The 26,711-nt window shown below is 57.0% G+C and overlaps 3 protein-coding genes across 20 annotated transcripts in view; 1 reads left to right on the top strand and 2 right to left on the bottom strand.

The window, feature by feature from the left end:
* Nucleotides 1-15,487, bottom strand: part of NKX6-3 (NK6 homeobox 3) — a 322,554-nt gene extending 307,067 nt beyond the window's left edge. The window contains exons 1-3 of the mRNA XM_068174676.1: nt 15,034-15,487; nt 13,831-14,000; nt 13,502-13,754 (exon numbers count right to left, since the gene is read on the bottom strand). Coding sequence (XP_068030777.1) covers nt 13,524-13,754; nt 13,831-14,000; nt 15,034-15,415 — 783 coding nt within the window. The 5' untranslated portion in view covers nt 15,416-15,487 and the 3' untranslated portion in view covers nt 13,502-13,523. The remainder of the gene's footprint in view (nt 1-13,501; nt 13,755-13,830; nt 14,001-15,033) is intronic.
* Nucleotides 172-9,535, top strand: GPAT4 (glycerol-3-phosphate acyltransferase 4). Of its 5 annotated transcripts, none has more exons than XM_068174659.1 (13): nt 172-296; nt 1,727-2,702; nt 5,233-5,302; nt 5,625-5,922; nt 6,006-6,080; nt 6,522-6,611; nt 6,725-6,818; nt 7,279-7,394; nt 7,626-7,681; nt 8,005-8,090; nt 8,309-8,437; nt 8,515-8,594; nt 9,155-9,535. In XM_068174659.1, exons 2-13 carry the CDS (start codon nt 2,538-2,540, stop codon nt 9,261-9,263), a joined length of 1,368 nt encoding a protein of 455 aa, XP_068030760.1. In that variant the 5' UTR covers nt 172-296; nt 1,727-2,537; the 3' UTR covers nt 9,264-9,535. The 5 variants fall into 5 exon arrangements, with proteins under 5 accessions (XP_068030760.1, XP_068030759.1, XP_068030762.1 ...); XM_068174658.1 differs by having other exon boundaries at nt 215-296; nt 1,541-2,702; XM_068174661.1 differs by having other exon boundaries at nt 231-300; nt 1,734-2,702.
* An 806-nt stretch (nt 15,488-16,293) lies between the features above and the next one.
* ANK1 (ankyrin 1) overlaps nt 16,294-26,711 on the bottom strand; it is a 55,583-nt gene continuing 45,165 nt past the window's right edge. For 10 of the 14 annotated variants that reach the window (XM_068174625.1, XM_068174628.1, XM_068174621.1 and 7 more), the window contains 9 exons: nt 26,603-26,677; nt 25,998-26,129; nt 25,648-25,794; nt 23,429-23,981; nt 22,471-22,729; nt 21,143-21,226; nt 20,728-20,896; nt 20,305-20,425; nt 16,294-18,541 (listed from right to left, as the gene is read on the bottom strand). In XM_068174625.1, coding sequence (XP_068030726.1) covers nt 20,328-20,425; nt 20,728-20,896; nt 21,143-21,226; nt 22,471-22,729; nt 23,429-23,981; nt 25,648-25,794; nt 25,998-26,129; nt 26,603-26,677 — 1,517 coding nt within the window. In that variant the 3' untranslated portion in view covers nt 16,294-18,541; nt 20,305-20,327. The other 4 variants (XM_068174626.1, XM_068174635.1, XM_068174634.1 and 1 more) reach the window with 4 other exon arrangements.

Below are 26,711 nucleotides of genomic sequence, written 5' to 3'. Positions count from 1 at the left end.
TGCCTGCGGTCTTTGGTGCTGTAACGGGGAGTTAATAAAGTGACAGCGCTTCGCGACTCCTGCCTCCTCGTCCGCCTCCCCCGGGGGCGGAGCCGGGCCCTCAGCCGGCGGCGGGCGGGAGGCGCGCTCCTGCGGGCGCCCTCTGGCGGCGGCGGAGGGGCGGGCGGCGCGGCCTTGCGGGCGCGGCCCCGCGGGCGGCGCGCTGACGCCACGCACGCAGCGCGGCGCGGGGGCGCGCACGGCACGTGGCGGGGCGGAGCGGGACCCGGCGGCGGAGGCGGCGGCGGCAGCAGCAGGTGAGTGACCGCCCGCACCCGCGGGGCCTCCGCGCCCCCTCCCGCCTCGCACGGGCCCGGCACCGCTGCCCCGCGCGGCGAGGCCGGGGCGCCCAGAAAGGACCCGTCCCCCTCGCTCGCCGTTATCCCCGGGACCGCGGCCTCCCTGTGGCGGTGCGGCCGCGCCGCAGTGCCCCCAGCGCCGCCCCCGCGCGCCCCCGCCCCTCGCACACCGAGGACGAAGGTCATCGGGAGGGCCGGGCCCCTGCCCTGCCGCAATCCGCCGCGCTCCCGGGGAACAGAGCTGAGATCGACCCTCGCTGACATCGACCCTCGCCGCCGCCCCCCGTCTCGCCGCAGCCGTCCCGGCCTCGGCCGGACCGTTTACGCTGCTCTGCCGCCTGCGGACGGCGGTCAAGCGCTGCAGCCCCGAAACAGCGGTGCGGGCTGCGGTCTCTGTGCCTGCCGGGCCCGCCCGGCTGTGCCTCAGCCCCGGGGCGGGGCCGCGGCGGGCCCGGGCGGGCGGCTGCCAGCGCCGACCCGCCGGGAGCCCGCGGCAGGACTGCAGTACACGTGGGCTCTGGCATGGCTGAGCTCCTCACAGAGCGGCTGCCGACCAGGGGGCCCGTCTGACCAGTTTTACCAGCACGAGTCCTGGTTCTGATGGGTGCCAGCTGGGGCATAATGGGCAGCTGCACGTGTGGCTCACGAGCTGCCTCTCCCAGTACATTGGTCTGTGTAAATGCCTTTGAAGCACTGACACCCTTCTTAACATTACTGGTACAGCAGTGTTTAACCAGCAGCTGGAACATAGTGTACAGGGGAGCAAGAGGATCTTTACAGACTCTCCTTTGCCATGTGTGCTTGTCAGGTACCTGTTAAATCCCATCCTCAGGTTGAGACTCCGTAGTCTCCCCCGAGCAGACTCATTTTTTATCATAAGCCACCGTTGGCCCTGTGGGTGTGTGACCTTTGACTGGTCCCTGTGCCCCAGCAAGTTCTTCTTTGACTAATCATCAGCAGTAATTCTCCCCTTAGGCTAACTTCCTGTCCTGAACTGTTTGTGAATCTGCCTTTTGTCACAGGGGGTGAGACCTACAGGAGCAGAGGAAGTGATGCTTACCCAGGAATCTGGGTACCTGGCTTCCTCAGTTCTCTCGGATGCCCCTGAAATGAGAGACATGATAAGGTCTTTGTCACGAGGAAGGGTTTTCTGTCACTCCTTTCCTGTACTTGAGACCTGATTGCAGCATCCTGTGCCGTAGGTGTGGTCCTGGATGAGTCTGCTGCATCTGAGGTGTGCATGGTATGAAAATACAGGATGAATGGCAGCAGGAGGTGATTCTGAAGTCTGTGACAGTGACAGGCAGTAGCTGGAGTATCTGTCTCAGTCATGCTGTCTTGGGAGCTGCTCTGAATGGTGTGACCTCAGCCCAAATACTGCCTTCCAGGTTTCAGAGCCCACTGTCTCTGGCCTCCAGCCACGCTCTCTGTGTTGACATCTCTCCGATCTGCTGACTTCAGTTGCTCTCCTCCACTGCTGCTGGTGGCATGTGAGTGCCACATCTGCCAAGAAGTCGTTTGAAAGCTTTCCAGGAGCACAGGCTTCATTCGTGTCTGTAATGACCCTTCAGCGTGAGTGGATGCCAGGGGCCTCCAGAGCTGAACTCGTTCCAGGCGTCATGCAAGGACCCGTGCTGGTGCGCATGCCCTCGCGGGCAGAACAATAATAGCTCCACATACGGTCGGCTTCTGTGAGTGCCAACTCCCTCGATCTCCTCCAATGCAGGCTCAGGGATGGACTCCACCTTGTCCCTCTGAAGAGACTCTGCCTGCTCTCAGCAGCCAGGAGGGGATTCTGCTGCCAGATTCTCCACAAGCTGCCCCGCAGCAGGACTTGTTCAGTGGCAGCCTGGTAGGGGATCTGTTCCTGCAGTCGTGTCGCTGCCGCGCCCACCACCTGCCCATGGACAAACCAGTGTGTGTGCACCGTCTGCTCTGAGCTCTTTGGCCTGCATCATCTGAACTCAGCTGAGCTCCTGGCAGGCTGTTGGCTTGTTTTCCCAAGTGCTCTCTCTGATCCTGTTGCATTCCCGCTCTCAGAGCCCCAAAAGGATGTGAACTTTGGAATGGGGTCTCTGAGCACGCTGCAGACTCAGTGCATGTTTGAGACTGTGGCTGAGTAGCAGGAGGACTGGTTCATTGCTGCGAGCAGCCCTTCTGTCTGGCTGCAGGGCACCAGCCTTGCCTGGGCCCTTCACCATGTTCCTCCTGCTCCCCTTTGACAGCCTAGTGGTTAATCTCTTGGGGATTTCCATAACTGTCCTCTTCACTCTGCTTCTGGTTTTCATCATCGTGCCAGCAATTTTTGGAGTCTCCTTTGGCATCCGCAAGGTTTACATGAAAACTTTATTAAAGATTTTTCAGGTAAGTCATGTTTTCAGAATGTTCTCTGTGTTTGCAGAGGTTTGTCCAAGCATGGAATAGAGTCTTTTGCCTCAGATAGGGATTTTGGATGACTAAGAGTGGAAGATAGAGCTTTGGATGTCGTGCTGCTGCCGGTTGACTTCTTTGGCTCATCTTAGCCAAATGCCATTTATGAGACCTCTGTTTGTGGGCTGTTTTTTCCCTGTAATTAATCTAGTAAGTCTTCAAGTAAAGCAGTAGTCTAGCAAGGCTCCGCGGTCGGCGGGAGTGCAGCAGGGTCTGAGGGGTAGCTTGGAGGGGTTCAGCACCCAGGCAAGGCAGGGCGCTGCTACAGTGGGATCAGGTGTGATGGGGAGTGACCAGGCTGCAGCCAGCAGGTTGCTCTTCTCCAGGGCACATTTGGACGAAGCAAGAGCAGAGGAGGTAAGGCAGGACTTTTGTGCTGCAAGCTCTGTGTGGTCTGTGGCCAGAACCCAGAGCTCTCAACATGCTTCTGTCCTGGAGTGTCACCTACTGAGCCATGTCTGGACCTGCTGCCTTGGAGGGCAACCAGCAGCCCTTGCTGACCCTCTTGGCACAGAGAGGCCAAGTGGAATTTTCCAGCTTGTTGTCATGCTGTTCCCTTGCCTGCCTTTGGTGGACTAATTTTATGGCTGTCTCTGAGCCAACACCTCTTGAAGCAAGTTCCTGACCAGACCAGAATTTTTTATCTACTAGGAGTAGTAGGTAAAGCTTAATACCATCCTACCCTGACACCCAGGTGAAAGGCAAAATGTTTGCTAGTGTCTTTACTATGGAGTTCATGGTGCTAAAGGATGTATGGTATAGCTGCTGCTGTTGGAACAGGGCTGATTGTCCCCAGAGTATCCTTGTACTGGCTGGATTGGGAAGACAGCCCTGGAGCTCACAGTGTTCAGCTCTTTAAACTCTTGAGACTTCCCAAAAGCCTGAGGTATAAATGAGAAGACCCTGGGCTTTGTGAGGGGCTTCATTAGCACAGATATCGGAAGACCTGACTACAAATTTACTGACTGAAGTGGGCAGAAAAAAAGTTTTAAATGGAACTTTTCACAATGTTTTCTTTTTTTTTTTTTCTCCTCTTTCTTCAATTCAGGAACATTTACTCTCAACACCTATACTGGTGCTTGAAACTATTTTTCTGAAAAGACTGGGAAGTCTATTCCAAGGATGTTTTATTAAAGGATCTTAGTGGTAGGCTAGAGGAGCACTCATGCACAGCTGGTCACTGATTTGGTGGAAAATCCACTCATTAAGTTTGACCATTCAAATTTGTATTTTGGAGGGCTATTATTTACTCAAAATACTTTCCCAGCACTCAAGGCCAATGGTGGGAACCCAGAGGGGCAGCATGTGGGAGTGTGGCAGAGTCTGGACACAGCCCGAGCTGCAAGGCCTGGCTGGCAGAAGCACACCTGTGTTGGTGGGGAGGGAGGGCACCTGCCTGCTGCCTTTCAGGTGGGAGGCTGGGTTTGCTGCTGCCACAGTCAGGATGGAGATGTGCTGGGCTTGCAAGCACTGCCTTCTCCATGGGCTGCTTTGCTCCTGTGAGGTTAGAGCTCCTCTCCTGACTTCTGGGATGGCAGCATCTAGGCAATCTTCTGCAGTGCTGGAGTTCTGGCTGCTGGCAGAGGCAGCTGCAAGGTGAGCGGGACACTCCGTATGCAATTACCATTCTCTCATTGCTGCCTCCTGATCTGCTGCTGGTATGGGCTGAGATTGGGATGCCAGAGTTGGCAGCAGCTTCCCTTCTTCACAGATAAGCATGTTGTACACAGGTCCTCCTCCTTCAGAAGCTTGTCCTTCCAGACCTATATGAATTACAGGCTGTGAAGGTTATTTGGAGGGCAGGCAGGAAAACTGCACAGAAATACAGCCTGCAGTTTGTGCTGGTGCCCTTGAAAATTAGCTGATAGAAGAAGTAGTCCTGGCACAGGATTTGGCAACCAGCTGTCTGAGGGTGCTTGCTGCTGCTGTTTTGGGCAGATTGCTGAGCTGAGAAGCAGCAGCAGCCATCAGCTGAATCAGAGGGGAAAGGATCCCATCCCATCATCAGCCTGATGTGTCAGCAGCAACCTGAAAACACAGTCTCTGCTTTGAATTTGGAAGAAACAAGGGTTGAAAAATAGCCCTGGTCCCCTGACCAGCTTCCTACACTGTGGTGCAGACACCCCAGCAGGTTGCACAGCTCAGCCAGAAGCTGTGCAGTGGCAACCACGTGCAAGGTGCAGCAGAGCTGAGAGGTCACAGAAACTGCAGAAAACCTTGCTGTGCCATCTCACCATTGAGCACTCTTCTTCCCACTGGCACTCCCTGTTTCTCAGGCCAGTCTCTTCTTCCACCTCAGTTCAGTTGCGTTCATCACTCACTCTTTCGGTTCTGTATGGAAGCCTCTTACTTTAGCCCCATTTTCTCCCCTACGTTATGGTCCCTCCTGGAAGTCAGCTCTAAAGTGGGCAGTAGTGTGGAGCTTTAGGCCTTGCCAATCTTGGTTGTCCTGTCTGTCTTGCAGTGGGCAACACTGAGAATAGAGCGTGGTGCCAAGGAGAAGAACCATCCGTTGTACAAGCCCTATGTCAATGGTGAGATCCTGCCCTGCATGGGTATATGGAGTTCAAAATTCTTTTGGGGAGGTGGGGTAAATGTGGTGTCTCTGAGCAGCTGAGGTCTGCTGGGAAGTCTTTTCCATGTAGGAGGGATTCCTAGAGAGCTTTGTTTAATGAGGGAGTGCAGGGAAGCACCCTGGGAGTGCTTCATTTCTAGATAGTGGGGAGGTTTATGCTTGTCTGGACTGGAGAAAGGAAGAGGACCCTGAGGAGGGCGGGTGAGAAAGGTCCTTGGCTTTTGTCTCTCTTTGAGTGGGCAAGTCAGAGTTTGCTCAGAGCTGCCTATGGTGTGTTGCAGGTATCATTGCAAAGGATCCAACGTCACTGGAGGAGGAGATCAAGGAGATCCGCCGGAGCGGCAGTGGCAAAGCCCTGGACGCCCCTGAGTTTGAGCTCTCAGATATCTTCTATTTCTGCCGCAAAGGCATCGAGACCATCATGGATGATGAAGTGACCAAGAGATTCTCAGCTGAAGAGCTGGAGTCCTGGAACCTGCTTAGCAGGACCAACTACAACTTCCAGTATATCAGCCTGCGCCTCACGGTGCTCTGGGGACTTGGTGTGCTCATCCGCTACTGCTTCCTTCTGCCCCTCAGGTGAGTCCTGCTGCCGGGACCTGCCTGCCAAGAAGGTGCTGGTGGCCTGGTTTTGCTAGCATGTAGTTTCCCTCTTTCTGCAGGATAGCCCTGGCATTTACTGGCATCAGCTTGTTGGTGACTGGTACCACAGTGGTGGGATATTTGCCAAATGGAAGGTGAGTTCATCTTTGAGGGAGAAGCAGATGGGGAGTACTCTGTGCAGTTTGAGACCTTATAATCCTGAAATTTCCCTACAAAGCTTTCTGTTCTACCACCTGCAGACACAGCAGGTGGTCCTGGCAGCTGGCATCTCTCAGGGATGGACACCCTGTAATTTTGAACAAAGGGCCTAGATGTGAGCACTATGCCAGTGGCAGAGCGCTTAGCCCTGGCCTCTGAAAGGAATAACAGAAAAGAGCAAAGGCCAAAATTTTATTCTCATGAGTTAAGAATCAGTGATCATAAGCTGGACAGCAAAGCTCAGCACATGCTGTGTTTCTGTAGGAGAGATGTGAAGGCTTGGCTGGATTTCACAGCCTGGGACAGCTGGGCTGAGTGGCACTGTTACAGGGAATATTGTAGGACTGGGGAGTGATGGTCTCTGTCCTGGGCTGCAGGTGTAAGGACTTCCTGAGCAAACACGTGCACCTGATGTGTTACCGGATCTGCGTGCGCGCCCTCACAGCCATCATCACCTACCACGACCGGTAAGGCCTGTCTGCTCCAGACTGTCCCTGCCCAGGACATGCTCCGTGCTGGGTATGATGGTAGGTCTCATGCTTCCTTCCTCTTTCTTCACCTCTACCTTTGTTTTGTCTAGAGAAAACAGACCCCGAAATGGAGGCATCTGTGTGGCCAATCACACCTCCCCCATTGATGTGATCATCCTGGCCAGTGATGGCTACTATGCCATGGTAAGGTACCAACTCTGCCTGCCCAGGCCTGGCTGCCTGCATGGAGGGAGCAGCAAAGCTTGTTATGGGGCAGGAAGCAGGCAGCAAGAGTCCTTTGAGTATGTACAACTACTTGACCCTGCATGACACACTGGGGCACTGTCAGACTCTGTTGTCTGTGGCGTGCAAGCTCTGCCTGGAACTCCAAGCGCCAGGGGTCTGTGGGCACAGCTTTGCAAGAAGAGCTCTCGGCTTTGCCATTGCTGGAAGAGCAAAATGCTTCCCCAGCTGGACCTCCTGCCATGAGGAAAGCACTTGGGGTTTGCTGTGTCTGTCTTTCAAATCAGAGCCTGGGACTTTTCCTCTTAGCCTTTCCAGGGTAGGGGCAGGAAGATGAACCTCAATTTGGCTGTGAAACTGGGTGGAGCCTTGACTTTGATGTGTGCCCAGGTCTTGTAACTTGTCTTCTTGCCCTGTTCAGGTGGGTCAGATCCATGGAGGGCTCATGGGTGTGATACAGAGAGCCATGGTGAAAGCTTGTCCCCATGTCTGGTTCGAGCGTTCTGAGGTCAAAGATCGTCACCTCGTTGCCAGAAGGTGTGACAATCGCTGGCTGCAGGGGTGGGTCTGAAGGCTGGGGGAGGTAGAGGGCTGTTCACCTCCCTTGGATGAGGACACTGCATGGCCTCCTAAGTGCTTGGGAGATTGTGCCCCTGTTGTTGGCACCCTGATAGTCCCTGGTGACTGCAGGATACGCATTACATGCTGTGTGGATTGCTACTGAAAGCATCTGTCCCTTCTGCTAATTTTTGACATTCTTCTGTTTAGGCTCACAGAACATGTCCAGGACAAAAGCAAACTGCCCATTCTTATTTTTCCAGAAGGTGAGTGCAACAAGGCCAGGGAAGCACCAGGTGGAGAAGGCACCTTGAGATAGCGCCACATCTCTGTTCCTTTCCTTCTAGGCAAGGGCTTGAGACCCTCCATTGAGACAAAAGGGTCATTGTGTCTTTAGAGCTGAGCGAGCCCAGAATGCAGGAGCCACACATGATGTCCCAGTGACCCATTCTGTGCACACAGAGAGCAGGGCTTGGACTGAGAGTTAGGAGAGAGTTGCTGGGTTCCCATTGCCTTGCCCTTAAGCCTGTAGCTTGGACTTCTGAACTGACTTGCAGAGGAAAGTTAAGATTGTGCTTGCCTCTTACAGGAACATGCATCAACAACACATCTGTGATGATGTTCAAAAAGGGGAGCTTCGAAATTGGAGCTACAGTTTACCCTGTAGCCATCAAGGTATGACAAGGCAACGTTCTTAGGGCACAAGTGTGTCTGTCCCTCTCTATCTCTGTCTTGGCAGCCCAGTCCAGCCTGGTCTGAGGGCACAGGAAAGATGAGGTCACTCCATGTAGTGCTCTGGGAGAGCTGACCTTTAGCTCAGTTTGGGGTGGAAGTTGGAGCCTCAGAGAGGGTGCAGCCCCTGCCTGACTTCCATAACTCTTCTGCCTTTGTAGTATGACCCACAGTTTGGAGATGCCTTTTGGAACAGCAGCAAATACGGCATGGTGACCTACCTCCTCAGGATGATGACCAGCTGGGCCATTGTCTGCAGTGTCTGGTACTTGCCCCCAATGACCAGGCAGGTAAGGTGAACCCAGCCTCTCTGATTGCTTTCCTTTTTAACCCTTTGCTCGTGCTGAACAGTCTTACTTTGCCACAGCCTGAAGAGGACGCAGTGCAGTTTGCCAATCGAGTGAAGTCAGCCATTGCCAGGCAGGGGGGCCTTGTGGATCTGCTCTGGTGAGTCCAAGCAGGCTTTTCTCTTCCTGGTGCCAGAGTTCCTTGTTCTGGGTCCTGGGATGTGCTCATGGGCTGTAGAGCTCCATTTGTTTCTTGCTTAGGGTAGAGCAGGCCTCTGGAGCAATGTCCTTCTGTAGTAGGGATCAAAGTCTATCCTTCTTCTGTATGCTGGGCATCAGGGCTTCATTCTGTGATTGTAGCTTGCATTGGGATGCCCTGGGTTTGACTTGTCTCTACTCAGCAAGGTGTGTTCAGCTTGGAAACTTGCTTTCCTAGGCTCAGAGCCTAGAGGTCTCAGAGCCCAGGACGCAGGCAGGCAGTCTCCTGTAGCTACTAGAGTAGCTCATATTTCTGGCAGAGTTGCTAACTTTTGGGGGCAGCTCCTAGCAGAACCAGGTAAGAAAGTGATGCCCTTTGGGGACAAGTGGTCTTCAGTGTGCCCTGGCAGCATGTGGTACTGGGGCAGCTGTCAGCACCCACTGGAATTCTGAGTTGCCTTGAACAGTCCGAGATGAAGATGGTGCCTGCCTGCAGCCTCTCTGATATGACTCTCTCCCCAGGGATGGAGGACTGAAAAGGGAGAAGGTGAAAGATGCATTCAAGGAGGAGCAACAGAAACTCTACAGCAAAATGATTGTAGGCAGCCATGAAGACCGGAGCCGCTCCTGAGACTGCTGCCTCCAGCACTGCCACCGGGGCTGGCCAAAGGCCCTGCCTCTAGCATCAACCAGGGCTTGTCTGGAGCAACTCTGAATCTTTGGACTTGGGCTACTCCAGAGCTGCTTGGACTCTCTTTTTTGTCCTCTGGCTGTTGTTTTGCGGAGTCACTGTTGCTGCCTGGAGTCTTTAGGTCTTTGGTAGCTCAAGGCAAAGATGCCTTCTTGTTACTGTTACAGTGAAGCCCCTTGCAGGGACAGTATTAAATGAAACTCTTATGGTGTCATGTGCTTCCATCTGGTGTGTCCAGCCCCAGGGAAGGACTGGTGTGATGTGCATGTGTGTCAGTCACAAGTCTCCCACAACACAAAAGCTGGTGAGCTGTGCTGAAATTGGCTGCCTTGACAACCAAGGGAATCCTCATGAGCCTGTCCCCCTCATGTATGAGGCATAAACCCCTTAGGAGCAGAATGTGGTCTCTCAGGCCATTTTCAGATCCACTTCCAGGAGAAATCTTTTTTTTTTGCCACCTTCCTGTCAGCTTGACCCAGACTGTTGATTCTACAGTGTCTCAGTAGCAGCCTCTTCACTGCTCCTGATGCAGTAAGGATCATACTCCTTGGAAATGTCCCTCTGTCCCCTGGGGCTGTGGGGTGCCAGGTGTCAGTGGAGTGGCAGGTGGGGCTCCTGAGGAATCTGTACGTGCTATAGTGGAAGCCTAGAGTGTGTAGGAGAGCCCAAGACTTCATGGCTAGGGCAGCAAATCACTTTTCAAATGTCTTCTGAGGGAAACAGTGGCATCTGACCTTGTCATGCACACACATGGAAAGTATCAACTTGTTGCAAGAAAATTGAAATCTTGTGCTGGAGGTGGTGCCCCTTTCTGCTCTGCAAGTAAATTATTTGGTAAAACAATTTGAATTTGGGCATTTCTCCCACGTACTTTCCCATTTTCCTTGAGCACTTACACTGGGTTCTCTGCTCTTACAAGCAAGAGCTGTTTCACTGCTACCTGCTGAAGCCTGCTTGCATTTTCTAGTGCTCTGGAGAAGGCAGTTACCTAAGTGCCTCCTTTGTACCTTGAGTGTTGTTTGTTGGGAAGGGCATCTGCTAGGCCAGGTGAGAACAGCTGCTCTGTGTAAATGGCCTTAAATCTGAATTTTCCCGCACTTTTTTATTTACCTGATGGAACTTTGCTGCTCTGGCTGCAAGCTCAGGGGCCATTTGGATGAAGACCCCTGCACCGTGCTGTGGTCTGGGGAGCCCTGGAGGGAGCCACAGTGAGTCACTGTTGCCGAGGCAGTGCCGTGCTCGCTGCATGCTGTGGGTGGCCCTTTCCCGTGTGCCGGGCTGCAGCTGGGGACACAGCTGCTAGGGACATGGACATCGCTGCCTGCTGATCCCTGCTGCCCAGGCAGGGTCTCCAGGCTCTCCTTCACTTCTCCCCGTTCAGCAGCCACTCCTGAGCCCTGTCACAGGCTGTGTCCCCAGAGCTCTCCTTTGTGGCGGTGGCGGGGTGGGGGGATGACAGACATTTCCTTCAGGTACTGCTGAAGGCCACAAGCCTCCTCCACCCCTTTGCCATGTTCTCAGGAACTTGGATCCAGCTGCAGGTGCCCACAAGTCTCCTGCCTGCAGCTGGGTTCCCTGTCCCTGATGCCGTGGTGGTCTGTAGAAACTTCCTCAGCTTTGCAGGATGTCCAGCCACCCTGCTCTGCTTGGGGACCATCCCCAGCAGCATTCAGGATGGTCCACAGCAGGCAAGGAGCTGGCTGGACAGGTTAGGAGGCACACATCCATCTTTCCTTGGCTCTCCCACCCCATGCCCCCAGTCAATATGTCTCTCTCCGATGAGAAAGTTAATAAATTTAGCTCTAGATTAAAAGTATCGATCATTTCATTTGTAAGCGATAAATAACCAGAGGGGGAGCACTGGGCGGCCCATGGGGTAGGGGCTGCTGGCTCCGGCGGCAGCAGCCGTGCACCCCACTGGGGCCAGGAGCCCTCATATGCATTCTGCCCGGATGCTGGCATTGATTTGCTATTAGTCTCCACGCACCACCCAGTAGCACATCATTCCCGGAGCTGCTATTAATGGCCTTTTGATAAATAATCACTTGTAAGTCAATAAATTTTTATTAAACAGTGTGGCGCTTTGATTTATGAAAATCCGACGGGGTTTGTCTGGGAGAAAAGGGATGCAGAATTGAAGCGGAGCTGCCATCCATCTGCCTGCCAGGCTGGCCTGCCTTGCTGCACCTCTGGTGCAGCTTGCTCTGCCCACACAGCCTGAGGCTGCCTGGCACCAGGCACAGGGTGGGCAGAGCTAGTGCTCACTGCTGACTGCTCCTGTCGAGACCCCAGCACTGATGGGGCACCACTCTGCTGCAGCAGCAAGTGGTCAGTGGGAAAGTGGGAGCCATGGTGGGCAGCACAGGGAGGAGAGAGGTCAGTCGTGGCTACTGGGCTGGGGCCCTGCATGGATCAGCACTGTGTGGGGTCCTGTCTCAATGTGGGGATGCACAGGGTAGCCAGGCTGCAGCAGCCATTTGTCACTCTCCCTGCCTACAGCAGGCCCTTTGCCACCTGCTTTATTTGTCTCCCAGCCCTGACGTGGCATCAGACAGGTGTTAAACTACTTAATCACTTTAAAATTGTTTTAATTTTCTGTTTTGTATTGATCTCCACAGCACCAATTAATCAGCTCACTGGACCAGGCAGTTAGTACATTAAAAATTGTCAGCCAAGCTGGGCTGCCTAGAAAATGTTAAAAAAATATCCCACCAGCAGCCCCTCACTTCTCCCACCATGTGGAACCTGCTCCTGCTGAGCGCTGGCTCTGTCCACAGACAGTGATGTGTCTCTTCCGGCCCTGCCACCAGCCCCATGCACCATGCTCCCACAGGACCTGCCATACCACGTCCTTGCATAGGGTCCATCAGCTCTGTCCGGGCCCAGCATCTGTCCCATGGAGGCAGCGGGGGCTGCATGGCTGGAGGGGGAGCATTACAAGCCCCGTGCTCACCGCAGGGGCTGGACGGGGGCCTATGCAGGGACTGTAGTCCCCTAAGCTCTGGAAAAGTGGCACTGAGCAGTCAGGTCTCCTTGCAAAGTGCCCACAGCCTAGTTAGAGATTGAAGAGGGCTGTAAGCCAATTGTGGGCCTTGGCCGGTTGTACAGCGATGATCTGCAGCCCCACACAAGGCTGGTGCTCAGGGACACTGAAAGGTCCCAGTGGTTCAGGAACTTCAGCTGTCCCAAGCGGGGACTCGGCCTGCAGCCGCAGGGAGGGGGCATCCCTTCACCAGCCCCATTCCTACCCCTCCCGTGCCTGTGCCATGCTGCTAATCAGTGCCGGATGGGCCGGCAGCACCTTATCTGCTATCGATTTCCTTCCAAGACACAGCCCACATGTTTGCTCACACCTGGCTGGCACTTAGTTGGCTCTTGGCTGAAAAACTGCCAAGCTTGTCCAGCCTCCAGCGCTGTGTCTGTGCCAGCTGGAGCTCCTTTGGCGTCCTAAGCAGGTAAGGACAGCTGGCCCTGTGCAGCACCCACAGCTGGCATGCCACTGGTGAGCCACAGGGAGCCAGAACAGGGGGTGTGCAGACCCATGTGCACACACACGTCTGTGTGTGCAGCCCCCATTGCACAGAGGTGCAGCACAGAGCAGGGGGGGACCCAACAGGTTGGCAGGCAAACACGCTGGGGCTATTGATGCCACATCAATCCTGCAGCCCCGACAGGTGAATGGGCTCTCACTCACACTGTTAAGATAAATTATATTTATTTGCTGCTAAGAGCTTCCAATAAGAGGCCCCAGTGAGTGACTTTTGAACCAACAGCTCTCGCTGCTGATACATGCCCAAACCAGAGAAAACCCTGGGAAAATCTCCAGGGCTCCCCTGCTTCTGTGGGCACATCCCGTCCCACATGCAGCACCACATCATAGCCCCTTCCCCTGCAGACCCTGCCCCATACTTCCTATCCCCAACCCTTCTCTAGCCCAGCCTCACAAGGCCACCCTGGACCACATGCCCACGAAACAACTGCTGGGACTTGACTGGGACCTTTATTTCATCAATGCCGACAACACGACTGCACCTGACACTACCATGTGTGCTGCTCCCAGCCCTGTGAGCCATGCTCCCCATCCAGCTGTCAGCCACCCCATCCCAACAGCCAGGCACCTGCTGGCGAGGGGAGTCACCCCCGGCAGGATGCGGTGGCTGGGCCAGTCGCCCTAGCACAGAGGGGCAGGCCGTGCTGTGCTCAGCCGCTGTGCGTGCCCAAGCCCAGCATTGAGAAGGCCGCACGGTGCTTCCTCAGCAGCAGCCGGATCTTCTCGTCATCTGAGTCTGGGTCCAGGGGCTTGTTGTACTCATCGTCCTCGGTCTCAGAGGCCGCCCGCTCTCCGCCAGAGCCCCCCGCCCGCTGCGAGGATGAGGAGGGCTCCAGGGCACTCTTCTTCCTCCATTTGGTCCGTCGGTTCTGGAACCAGACCTGTTGCCCCACGGGCCCAGCTCATTTAGCAGCCAACACGCTGAGCACCCCATGCCACACAGGAACCAATACTCACCTTCACCTGGGACTCAGTCATGCCAAGAGAATAGGCCAGCCGTGCTCTTTCTGGACCCGCCAGGTACTTGGTCTGCTCAAAAGTCTTCTCCAGAGCAAAGATCTGGTGTCCTGTGAAGGTTGGACGTGTGTGCTTCTTCTTGTGGATACTGTCAGCCAAGTGAGCAGGGGCTACAGGAGAGGAAGAGAGAAGTGGGTGAGCTCTTGGCAGCCCACGACTCTGGACAGCTCCCCCTTTGTCCACACTCACCAGTCCTCAGCGACCAAAGAGTCCCTCCACACCTGTTCCTCTCCAAATTAAAACTGTATTCCTGCTTCACAGCTTGAGCCCCACCCCAGGAGGGCTGAGCTGCCCACTGTGGAGGTCCCACAGAGCAAGAGCCGGGATAGGCACGTCCTGATCAAGGACGCTGCTAAGTGGTTGTGCTGAGAGGGTAAGGGTCGTTATCAACAGTGCTTGACCCCAGAGCCATGCAGCGCTGGGAGCACTGTGCCCCCATGTCCCACACCTTGCAGGATGCATGACAGAAGACAAGCATAGCTGGTCATTGGCTTGTAGCTGTGTCAGGAGCAGATGGCCAAACTGCCTAACCCATCTGCTCCAAAATCATTACCTGCAAAGGGGTGAAGGGAACCGGAGCTGCAGGTTCTGAACAGCTGCACACAGCCTCCTGGGGCTTCCCATGGGACAGTGGATGCGCCCAACCCACCTACCCTCTGGGACAGCAGCAACACGCTCTGCAATCCCCCTGACAGCTCACCACCAGGAAGGCAGTGCTGCCAGCCTGGGGCTCCGGGGCTGGCTGTCCTGCCTGTCTCTGCCGTGAACTAACCAGGCACTGACTCCCAGTGAGGCTGTTTGAGAGACAGGGAGATCTGTGAATCAGAGGGCTCTGCCTGTCCTTGCCAGGTGTGGCTGCCTGGGGACAAAGAATTAGTATTTGTAATTAGAGCTGCCCCTGCCCTTGAGCCAGAAAGTTCTGTGACCGTTTGAGGTCCAGCAGCTCCGGCACTGGGGTCCTTCCGACTGTCCTGGGTGAGCCTGCTGGCCAACCAGCTGTGCCTCGTGCAGGGCAATGGAAAAGACACAGCCTGCCCCATGCCCTTGCCCTCGTGCCCATGGGTCAGGACTCCGCAAGGTGCCCGCCACCTGCGGCACCCAACCAACCGCCCAACACCCAGCCGCTCCGAGCCCGGTACTTACGGCCGCCGCACTGCCGGCCGCCCCGCCACTCCGGGGCCGCCTCCGCCCAGCAGCTCCGTCCCCGCGGCAGGTACTCGCCACCAGCCTTGGGGAGGGCGCCCACCTGGGGCCCGTAATAGACGCCCGGGGAGCTCAGTCCGTTAAATCCTCCCGCGTGGGGGTAGCCAGGGAGGAGACTGCTGTTCGGTGTCGCCGCGGGCCGGCCAAGGATGTCGGAGATGCCGTGGGGGGTGCCAGCAGCCAGCTGGGCAGCCAGTCCTGGGGGTCCCAGCTTGTAGAAGGAGCTCTGCACTGAATACTGGCAAACGGGCGCCTTGGCCTCGGGGAAGGGGCCCAGCGAGGGGCCGTTGAGCAGAAAGGTGCCTGGCAGGTTGGCATCCATGGCTCTAGCACCGAGGCGGCCCTCAGAACCCTGAACCCCGGAGGTGCGATGGATGGCCCATTACCGGCGGCCTGGGGGCTACAGAGCCCCAGAGTCCGCCCTGGAGCGTGGGCGCCCGGCTGGCACTGGGATCCCGGCGGGGGCCGGGCCGCGGGCAGCCCGGGGAGCGCCCCGTGACCCCGCGGTGCCGCCGGCCCCGGACCCTCAACTTGGGCTCGGGCAGCGCCAACACTTCTCTGATAAAGACGAGGGCCATTAGAATAACGCGCACCCATTGGCCGGGCGGCTGCGGGCGGCGCGCCTATTGGCCAGGCCTCGGCGGCCGCGGCCGCCATTGGCTGCGCCTCAGCGGCAGCGCGCGATTGGTCCGGCCCAGACAAATTGCGCTTTGAACACCGGCGGTGGCGGCGGCGGCGGCGGGAGCGGCAGGGACGGGACGGGACGGGACAGGACAGGACAGGACAGGACAGGACAGGACACGGGAATGGGTCGGGATGGGATGGGATGGGATGGGATGCGGTGGGACGGGACGGGTCGGGATGGACGGGATACAGGGCCGGAGCGCGGGGCGGCGCGGACGCTGGACAGCGCCGGTCGGGCCGCTGCTCTCTGCTGGGCCTCTCGGGTAGGGACTCGGTAGCGCCGCCGCCCCCGGGACAGCCCCCGCAGTGGTGGGGGTAGCAGTGGCACGGACGCTCCCCCTGTCGCCCAGCCCGGGAGAGGCCGCCGCAGCCCCTCGGGGGTGCGCACGCTCCTGCTCCCTTGCACTGCTCCGGGAACGGCACAGCACACGGCCGCCCCGGCCCTCCCGGCAAGAGGGGACTCGGCCCCGGGGCCTCCGTCCTCCCCGTCTTTGGAAAAGCAGAGACGAGACACTGTTTGTGTTGATTTATTTATTAATTCATAGTCTGATAGCTGGTGTACAGGGAAATGATCTATACATCAGGGCCTAAGACAGGGAGATCCAAAAGGCTTGTTTCCATAACAATTAAAAAAAGAAAATAATAGTAATTTTTAAAACTTCTAAAAAGCTTCTAGTGTGCAGACTGCAGCATTCTCTAGGCTCAATGTTGGGTGCAGCCTCCCCCTACCAGCCCTACAAGCAATCTGAGCGCAAAGCAATGTCACTGCAGGTGCCTGGCACGGTGGCAGCACAGCACATTCCCTATAGCATACACAAGGCCAAAGCACTGGACCCACACACAACTCTAGGGTGATGCTACAGAGTCAGCTGTTGCAGTGGGTCTAGGGAGGTTATTGTACGCAGCAAGGGTGATGGATGGAGAGTCTGTGCCTATATGGCTCAACTTTGGGGTGGGGAGGGGACTGCTTTGCTCTCCAAGGCTAAGCTGGGTCAGTCGCTTTGCTGCAGCGAGGCTTCTCCTTGGCTGCAGGGCAGCCAGGGGTCTCCCAGCAGATGTGCACCCACTGAAAGGCAGGGCTGCCCTGCCAAGGCCACCATCACATAGCCTGAAGCTGGAGGGGTGCTTGTTCTGCACCTGGCCACAGAGAACAAACTCAGACTCTGCAAAGCAGGTCCGTGGCCACTTCCAGGAGAAAGAGCAGGGGGTCCCCACATCACTGTGCTACAAAGGCCAGGTCCCCACATCAGACAGGGTCAGGGACCTGGGACCAAGTGCCACTACCTTCTCCCTGCGCTCCTGGGGTCAAGTATTACACCAGGTTCAATGTCCTGCCCAACTGTGAGCTGCCTGGGCAGCTCTGCCCAGCACGGCTCTCCTGCTAGAGCAGCTGAGCTGAGGCTGCCCCAGCCCCCAGGGCTCAGGCTGCTGCCACAGCAGATTCCACTTGGAGGAAATGCAGCCACCGTGGCAGCAGCTCCCATGTCTCTGGGTTTGGTCCCGGGAGAGTCAGTATCCAGGGCTATTAACCTCCCTTGCAAGGGAGGCCAGGGTCCCTGCAAAGCCCTTGCCTGGGGTGCGTATTGCATGGCTGCTGGCTATTGCTAGCTCCTGGCTCATCTCCTGAGCAGATATTGTGCTGAGTAGAGCTAGGCACAACCCCATGTGTGGCACAAGCACCTCCTGCTCTCTCTCACTGCACATCCTCCCTGGGCCCCAAGCACCTCGACGCAGGCCTACAGCTTCAACCCAGCTGGAGCCAACACAAACTGGGGCTGGACCATGGGACTGCACTTCTAGCTCCCCCCTCTTCAGGCCAGGAAGGGGCCAGGCTCAGGCAGAGGGCACAGGACAGGGGCAGGGGCAGGCTGCTGCCCTCTCACTCCTATAGCCTTCCTGCTCCATTAACCAGAGCTGCTCACATATTCCAAAGGCTTTGCCCATCCTGCAGCCTGAAGAGGTATATGAGAGCAGAGCTGTCAGTGCTTTGTACATACTGCTAGAGTGTCCCTAGGGGTTTGCATAGTATTTATTGGTTCATATACACAAGGCTGATTGCTGTACACTTTACACTTTCAACATAAGCAACGAGCTCAGTCCTCAGCCCAGAGCTCTGCCTTGACGGGAGACTTTGCACGTGCTGGGTAGAGGAAGGGCAGCCCTGCACCAGTCCCTCTGCCCTGCAGCTGTGCTCCCTGCAAGCCTCCCCTTGCACCCTCTGGCCACTGCTGCCCTCCCCAAAACCTAACACTCACAGGGAGGGATGAGAAGCAAGTCCAGCAGAGGCAGCACAGGCATTTGCGGGGGGGGCCAAGCACCTCTCCTTCAATGGTGAGCAGTGCCATGCTGTCCCAGCTTTCCTCCTGCAGCTGGAGCACAGACGTGGGGATGCATCTACACACGCAATCACACGGAGGTGGAATCTCTTTCCCTCTCGTTTTCTTCTACTCCATCTCTTGCCTCCCAAAGGAGCTGAGAGCATGCCCCTGGTGTGTGGTGCTGTCTCTGGGCTCCTGGCAGCAGCGGGGCAAGGATGGAGGCCCCTCCTTTGTTTTAAGTACTGTAGCTCATGCGTCTTGCAGTCAGTCAGTCATGCGGATAGGATGGGACGGTAAGTATATCTCATACAGAAATCATGCCATTAGCCTATAGGAACATGTACAGCCAGCCCTGCTCCCCTCCACTCTCTGCTCTCCTCTCCTCTCTTCCCAGGTATGTGTCAGAACGTGTGTGAAGTTCAGTGGTTTGGTGTTGAGGTGTGATCCTGGAGAGACACAGAGAGACACAGAAATGGGGTTACCAGGCATTCATGGTGGCACATCCAGGATAAATGGTGGAGGCAGCCAGGTACATGGCTGGGAAGTCCCTTCTGTACACTGTGCTTGTTCCACATGCACCCATGCTGCCAGGCAACCAACCATAAGACAAATTTTGGGGGGTGTCAGACAGTGACAGAGCACCACTAAGTGTCAGGCCTGGAACGAGGAGAAATGACACCGATGGTACTGATGGTGCTGCCCCATCTGCACAAACTAGCAAGCAGTGGCTGAGCTGCACCAGCTGCAACGTGGCACTGGGAAGGAGCTGGGAGGGCTGCTCTAGGATCTGGGATGGAGGCCAGCCTTGAGCCCCCCACCTCAGCTAGGGTGACTGACTACACTCCACTCTCCCAGCAGTTAGGAAGACATTCCCCAATGCACACCCAGGGCTACTTTCACACAGTGGAAAACTGCAAAAGCAAAGCATCAGGAGTGGTGCCCCAGAGAGAGGCAGAGCCAGGGACTGTCTGGGGAGTGGGGCAGGCAGAGGGGGACAGAGTCTGCATGAACATGTGCCTGCAAGCATAAGCCTCTTGACTTTCATACACCCACAGAGAGCTCACTAAGAGAGTGCAGAGAGAAGGGAGAGGGAGGACAGAGCGAGTCATGCACGTACAACAGATGCCAGAAGACCAACTGCCCCTGCTTGGCAGCCTCCTAGCAGGAGGCAGTGCCGGGCAGCTGGGGAGCACGCATGCAACACCTTCCCCCAGTGCTGCACTGTCAGCCCAGCAGTGAGTGTGCAGAGAAAAACGATGCAGCTAGGCTCAACAGCGCTGTGGCAAGCAACCTGGCCTAGTCCCACTCTACAGGGAAGGCAGAGGAATCAGAGAATGCACAAGACTTAAGGGGTCATTCTGAGCTCAATGAGGATCAATGGAAGAAATGTCCTAGGCCAAAGGCGGGTGCCCTGTTATCAGCCCCTACAAGTGTCATGTTCCTGCAACTGCCACTCCTGCATCCCTACTGCCCAGACATTCCCCAGCAGCGCTCTGACAAGGCCTGCCCCCATCCTGGCTTCAGCAGACCTCAACGCTTCCCTCTACATGGCTGGCAGAGGCAGCAGCTGCATCTCCCACAACAGTGCTGTGAGCAGAGGCAGTAGGCCACAGCCCCACAGAACTGGGACACCCTTCACCTGACCCACAGCTCTGCCAGTGCTCAGCTGCACCCCTTGGGAAGAGGGACACCAAGGCACCAGCTCCAAGGGCTGGTCTCATCTGCCACAACGCTGCACAGTTAGTGTTCATGCATGAAGGGGGTAGTTCTGCTCAGACCCCATGCAAATGCAATCTAGTCCCTGGAGTGACTTGGACAAAGACCATCCCTCTGTCTGTAGCCCAGCATAACCAGGAGTAACAACTCTGTGACCCTGTCACTGGGGACCACCACCCTGAGCACTCAAGTGCTGTCCCTGCGGTAGCAGCCCTTGGCACTGTGGCTGCAGTGGGTGCTGTGCACACAGCTGGCTGGAGCATCACTGCAGACCAGGCACCTCATGCCCACAGCACCCAGGAGCAGGTTATCAGCAGGGGCACACTGCTGCCCACCCTCAGTCTTTTGCTGCAGCACAACAAACCCTCTCTGCAGGCCAAGAGTTGGCCACTTCCCCACCACACCTTTCCCAGGAGAATGTGCATGACCAGCAGTTCAGTGCAGGCAGCAGCATGGAGAGCCAGGACAGAAGGAAGAGCAAAGGTAGGGTTACCTCAAAAGAGGCCATTTGAGGGGTCACTGCTTCCCCCTTTTCAGGCTGGCTCGTTTCACTATCTGAGCCCCCATCCTGCCCCCAGAGACCTCTGGTTTCGGGGCACGCACTCGCACCTCCTGAGGAAGCCGAAGGGGCAGGAAGCAGGACATCACCCAGGTGAACAGACAGACATAGAGAAAAGGACAGGAAAGGGAAAGGTAGTGTCAGTTGGCAGGCAGAAAACACCAAGCAAGAAGACTGGTGCAGTGGGCAAGATTTGCCTTAGAAGTCTTAGAGAGGAAACAGGAGAGGAGTTCAGGGCAGAAGAAAGGACAGAGGGTGACATTGACCCAAAGCCTGAGAGTCCTGCCGAAGTCCTGAGAGTCCTGGGTGCTGGCCCAGGCAGGCTGCCTGCAAGGTAGGGCTATGAGCCACACTGTACCTTGGCGCCCAGACCATCCCGGTGCAAGATAGAGTATTTCATGAAGTGGTCATCCTCAGCCTCCAGGTCTTGGGGCTCCTGTAGCGAGCCCTCCAGAATCAGCTCCTCCTGTTCCTGCCTGTCACCCATGTCACCAGGGCCCAGCTGACGCACCACCTTCCGGATAATCTGCGGAGACCCACACAGCTGGGCGTCACAGCTAGCCCCAGGGCACCATGACTCCCTCCTCACCCAGTCTGGTCCTAAACTGCACGTGGTGTGCAGCCTCTGTCCCATGAGCTGGAGAAGTGCCGTGACTGTAACCGAAGACAGTGGGACACGAATGCCCTACATGGGCCCCGGGTTACGGGGGTGGAGGGGAGAAGAGAAAGGCTGCGGCATGCCCTTACCCATATCCTGCCGCTGATCACTCACCTTCTTGGTGATGATATTGCCTTGATCATCTGTGAACTGCTCCTCAGTCACCTGCTCTCCAGGGAGATGAAGGGCTTCATTCCCCTGCAGGAACAGGAGGGACATCAGGGCATGTGAGGGCGGTGAGGGGAGTTGTTTACTAGGTAGAACAATACACCTGACATGCACCCCACAGCCTCCGTCTCCCACCCTGCCCTGACCCGTCACTGCTATCCTCTGCGTCTGCCCTGGGGCCGGTCTCTCAGCTCGCCCGCTCGTTACCTTCAGGAGGACGCGCCGGCGGACGACTCTGGCGGAGAGAGCCTCCTCGTCATCCGCCAGCCCCGGGCTCTCCCCGAGCTCCTTGTCCAGCTCACGATGGGCGTGTTTGAGCAGGAAGCGGACAGAGCCCCTGACGATGTGCATGACGTTCTGGCAGCTGACCAGGAAGAAGGCCAGAAGCACCAGAGCGATCAGCAGCTGGGCCAGGAAAGCCCACATCCTGCCTCCGCACCACAGCTGCACGTGTGCGCGGCTCCGAGCCCGCGGTCAGCGCTCAGCCATGCTCAGGGCTCTGCAACCTGCTCACGCCGTGCCCCGGCTCCGCGGGAGCCGCTGTAACCTCAGCCGCCGCAGCTGCGCTGGCTGTGGGCGGCGAGAAGGGAGCGGGCAGGTGGGGCTTTGCAGTCACAGCTTCGCTCAAAGTCATGTGGCCGGGGCTGCCCCGGCCAGGCAGTAAGCAGCACAGCTCCGTCCCTCTTCTCTGTCAGCTTGCCCAACAGCCTGTCCCCCTGACTACGGTGGGAGGGCAGCGTGCAGTCCTCCGTCACAGGACAAATGAAGCCCTGGGCAAAAGCCAGGGCTTTGGAGTGTCACTGGAACCACACGTGACTCAGGTAACGCACAGGCAGAGCTGAACAGCCACCTCCAAGCACGGCCGTGCTGCCGGGATGGCGGTGCGTGCCCTGGCTGGGGAAACGTGCTTGCCCTCACCTTGTACCTGCTGGCTCTGTGTGACCGTGGCATCAAGCCCACCACCCAGCCTGGCCCCTAGACCAACTCTATTTCTGGCTCCAGCAGGCTGTTGGGCTGGCCGCCAGGGCAGATACTCACTCAATAAGGAACAAGTCTGGGAGGGTGACTGGGTTATAAATGGAGAGCAAGAGCTCAGGTATCAAGCACAGCGGGCTATTCTGGGCTGAGAGGCACCCCAAGGGGCATGAAGTATGCCAGGAGAGTTGAGGAGCTAGCACCTGGTCTGTCTGACAGGCCTTGCAGCAGGCTCCAGAAAAGGCTGTCCGTAGGGTCACCACTTCCTGCAGGGCTGACTCCCCTGCTCCTACCCTCACCTGCCCAAAGAAGCGGCTGTCGGCCTCCTCCTGCCAGCCGCCTGTGGGGTGCTGAGGCTGCCAGTCGCTGTCCTCTGCAGAGCTGATCCGCATCAGCTCCATGGCTGGCACCAGGACCTGCTCTTGCTCCTGGCCCTGTGCCCCAGAGGCTGTGGTGTGCGTTGAGAGCAGCCTTCGGGTGACTCCCTCCTGCCAGGAGCCCGCTGTCAGGTCCTGTAGGCAGGAGATAAAGGAGCCTTCTGCATTCCAGTCCCTCAGCCTGGGCACCAGAGAGGGACAGGGATAGGGAGAGAGAGACAGAGAGAGAGAGGCAGTCAGCTTTGCACGGAGTGCTGCACCCTGAGCGCCAGCCGAGCTCTGGCAGGCACACCAGTGCAGCCTGCACCCCACAGGTGCTAGCTGCACTCCCCAGCTCACAGCGCTGCTGGGCGCCTGGCAGAAGCAGCACAAAACACACAGATGCACAAAAGGCACAGGCCACCTCTATGCCATGCTCCCTGCCCATCCCACAGCCTCACAGCTTGGCGGCCAGGGTCTGAGGCAAGAGCATGCTGTACTCTCATGGTCTAGTATGGTCTAACTCTAATGTGGTCTAATGCTGTGGTGCATTTCTGGGTGCTGCCAGGGACTTCATGGGTCCAGTGCCACCAGGAATGTGGGAGGAGGCAGCCCAGGTTAGGTTAGCTCTCGTAAGTACAACCAACATGCAGGGCCTGGCTGACTGGGGTCTCTTCCAGGTGCTCTGCAAGGAGCCCTCCAGAGCATTGCCAGAAAGGCGTGAGGTGCTCGGCCTAACCACTGTTCTATGTACCGCAGATGCCTGCGCTCCAGAGCTGGAGACCAGCAGGGAAACAAGCAAAGCAGGAAGATTATTGCAGCTGGCCCAGCACAGGGCAGGAACTGGCAAAGCAGTTGTGCTCCCCTACCACGGTCACCCTGGTGCCCCAGGCTGCAGTACCTGTCTGCACTCTTCTCCACATCATGGCTAAAGGTAGGTGATGTCATGATCCTGGCTTGCACCTTCTCCTGAACTGAAACAAAAGAGACTTCACTCTCCGGGTCCTGCTCCCCAGTCCCTGGTTGATGATCACCAGATGGCATCTTCCCCTCTGGCCTCTGCCCCTCCTCCTGCTCTAGAAGGTCAATCAGGCCATTCATGGCATCTGAGTCCACTGTGTCATCCTCAACCAGGTCCATAGAGCCCATGTGGTCTGGGCCATGAGCATCTGCTAGAAGTTGCCCTGGGAACCGGCCTTCGCTTGTGGCATCCGAGTCCTCAGCCTTGCTGCACTCCAGAGAGGAGTCCTCAGCAGTCACCAGCGAGGGGGTGAGCCCTGAGGACCACACCTGCATGTCGGACATCTCCATCAGGGCATCCTGCTCAGTGGCAGCCATGGGGATAGCATCCATGATGGCCACCTCATTCCAGTACTGGTCGGCACGCAGCGGGGATGGCAGTGTGTAATGCAGGGAGGCAGGGGACAGCAGCTCGTCCTGCAGTGAAGCGTAACCTATATGGGCAGACAGAGGCATCATGTCCAGCAGCCACCTCACGCACGCACCAGCACAGTAGGGCAAAAGGGAAACAGCTTCTGGGAGGATGACAGCCCCAAGGACAGCAATGGTCATGCCACAGCTTCCTGTGGCCAGGCTGAGCAGGGCTGTGCTCACAGCAGCGGCTGCTTTCACATGGTCCCTGCAAATGCTGCCATGCCTCCCTTCAAATCCTGGGGCTGGTTTGGGCAGGTCCTGGGGCTGCCTCCCCCCTGTGAGGAGGACTGGCCTGGTGTGCCTGGTGTTCACACGATTCTTCATTCACACTGCAGGACACAGTGCCCCCTTTGCTACCCTGCTCCATCAGACCCCCTGGTCCCTGCCCACAGCCCCCATCCAGCATCAGCTGGCTGGCCATTAGCCTGGAGTTCAAGTAGCCAAGTCTGGCAGGCACCAACTCTCAAAGCCAAACACTCTCCACAGCACAAAAGAGCAGGTTGGAAGTACCATGAGCAGAGAAGGATGGCCCCTGAGCATGCCATGCAACCCCAAGGCCCTGCAGAAGGCAGCCAGGGCCTTACAACCCCACTGATGTCTCCAGGGCTACGAGCCATTGTTATGTCTCATCGCCCAGGGCCATGTGCACAGCTCAGGCACATCCATATGTACTACAACCAAGCCAGGCACTCCCACCCATGCAGATGGCTTTGCTCAGCCTTTTCCAGCTTTGAGCCATTTTTTCACCCCTGGAGATCAGCAGTGAACCTGTTCTGCTCCCTTGGCAGCCAGGGAATGCCAGCCATAGCCAAGGCACAGGGTACAGCTGGGACCCTTGGCACAGAAAGGGCACCTCACTCATGGGCACCCAGGTGCCTGGCTAGGGGCATGCAATGCAGTGCCAGCAAGGGAAGGAGCGTGGGACTGTGCAGGAGAAGAAGGCCTGGGATGGCTGCCTGCAAGCATGACAGCTGTAAGAGGGGTAGTCCCTGGTGACATGCAGTCGCTGGAGCAGGATGCGGCTCCCAGAGGGCTTAGCTGAGGTGGAGACAGTGGAGACAGGCAGTGGAAGATGAGAGAAGGAGAGGCCAGGATGAGCTCAGAGGAGAAAGATGAAGTGACCCACAGGAGTGCCCGCACCTGGCAGCACTAGGTGGCATGTTTGAGAAAACAGAACAAGGGGAGAGACAAGAGAGGGAGAGAGCGATGAGCCAGCACTGCAGGGCCAGAGCCACAGTGCAGGGCTGTAGCAGCACAAAGCCCTGCCCCTGTCTGATGTGCCGGTTCCCAGCAGCTTATGCCACAGCTGACTCTGGCTGTGTCCCCACATCCAGGCCCACTCTGCCTGGGATCCAGCCCAGGCACACCACCACAGCTGTACACCCAGGACTCAGTGAGCTCCCTGGCCACTGAGCAGCTTGCACAGCCCGAGACACCTCTCACCTCTCACACTGGGATAAGGAACACATGTCAATCCCACCTGGAGAGTTTCTGAGAAAGCAGTATGGCAGAGCCAAGCTTTCTGCAGTGTAAGCCCCAGTGAAGAGGCCACATCTGTCAGCAACGCCTTGTGCCCACTCAGTTCTCAGTGGGTGCAACCTGGTCAGGCAAGACACCAGAACCAATCTCTGCACAGACTATGCCCCCAGGGCCCTCCTGCATTCCCTGCCAGAAGCTGGGGCTCACCATTCATCTGGGATGGTGAGAGGGAGTAGTCTCTGTCTGTGTAGCGCCAGCTTCCCTTCAGGCTGCGGCTCTGCCGTCCGGAGCCCTCCAGCATGTTGACAATCTCGCTGCGGTCAATGTTCCTCAGCGCTGTGTACAGGTTCTCAACTGCAGGGGGAAGATGGTGTCAGCTAACCGGTCACTTGGGGAGACACAGCCATGCCCCAGACACCCTCCAGGTGGGCAGGGAAGGCAGATATGCATGAACCACCACTGTAAAGCCAGCCAGTGATCCTTGAAGATGCACACACTGCTCTGCATAGCTAGCCATGCCATCTCTGTGCCTGTAAGAGGGCACCACAGCTACTCACTCTTGACATCCTTGCCCTCACGGCTGGCCCAGAGGTTGAGTAAGGCTATGCTCTGCTCCAGTAGGGAGTTGGGGTTCTCCACACGTATCCTGTTGATGTCATCCACCCCAAACTGCAGCTCACGTGCCAGCTCTGGGGAAAACACCGTGTCAGTATCACACCTTCTGGTGCCTCCCACAAGGCTAGGGATGCTGTGAAGGGCTCGGCCAGGACCAGTGCAGAGACCCTATGTTACATACAACTGAACACAGCAGAACATGCAGGAGCAGGAGCTGGGATGGGGCAGGGGTTGAAGCCCCCCTGCTCAGGCTGGCTATGCCTAGCACAGGAGGGTCGCATGCTAAGAAGTGTGGGCTCTGCCATTGGATGTGTGGCTGCAACAAACAGCAGCAATATGAACAACTCATAACAAAGCCCTAGCCTGGTACCCATGCAGGTGAATATGTGCACAGCCACGGGAAGGTTCACTTCAGTGCCCTGGAATGCTCACAGCAGGGCTGCACTGCAAAGCAGTCACTACACATGGCAGCACACTTCCAGCCTCCCTAAGTGTCAGCTTTCCGAGGGGTGTTGTGCATCTTCAGAACTGTCAAGTGTGGACTCACCGGCCCAGCTGAGGCCCAGCTGTTCTGCTATGTCAACCATCTTCTGGTCTGCCTTGTCTGTGCTGCTCAGAGAGCCTGGAGGAGAAGAGGGAGTCACAGCTCAGCTGCA

This window comes from Anomalospiza imberbis, chromosome 28 (assembly GCF_031753505.1).
Source record: "Anomalospiza imberbis isolate Cuckoo-Finch-1a 21T00152 chromosome 28, ASM3175350v1, whole genome shotgun sequence".
NCBI lineage: Eukaryota > Metazoa > Chordata > Aves > Passeriformes > Viduidae > Anomalospiza > Anomalospiza imberbis.
This window is presented reverse-complemented; position numbering and strand designations above follow the sequence as displayed.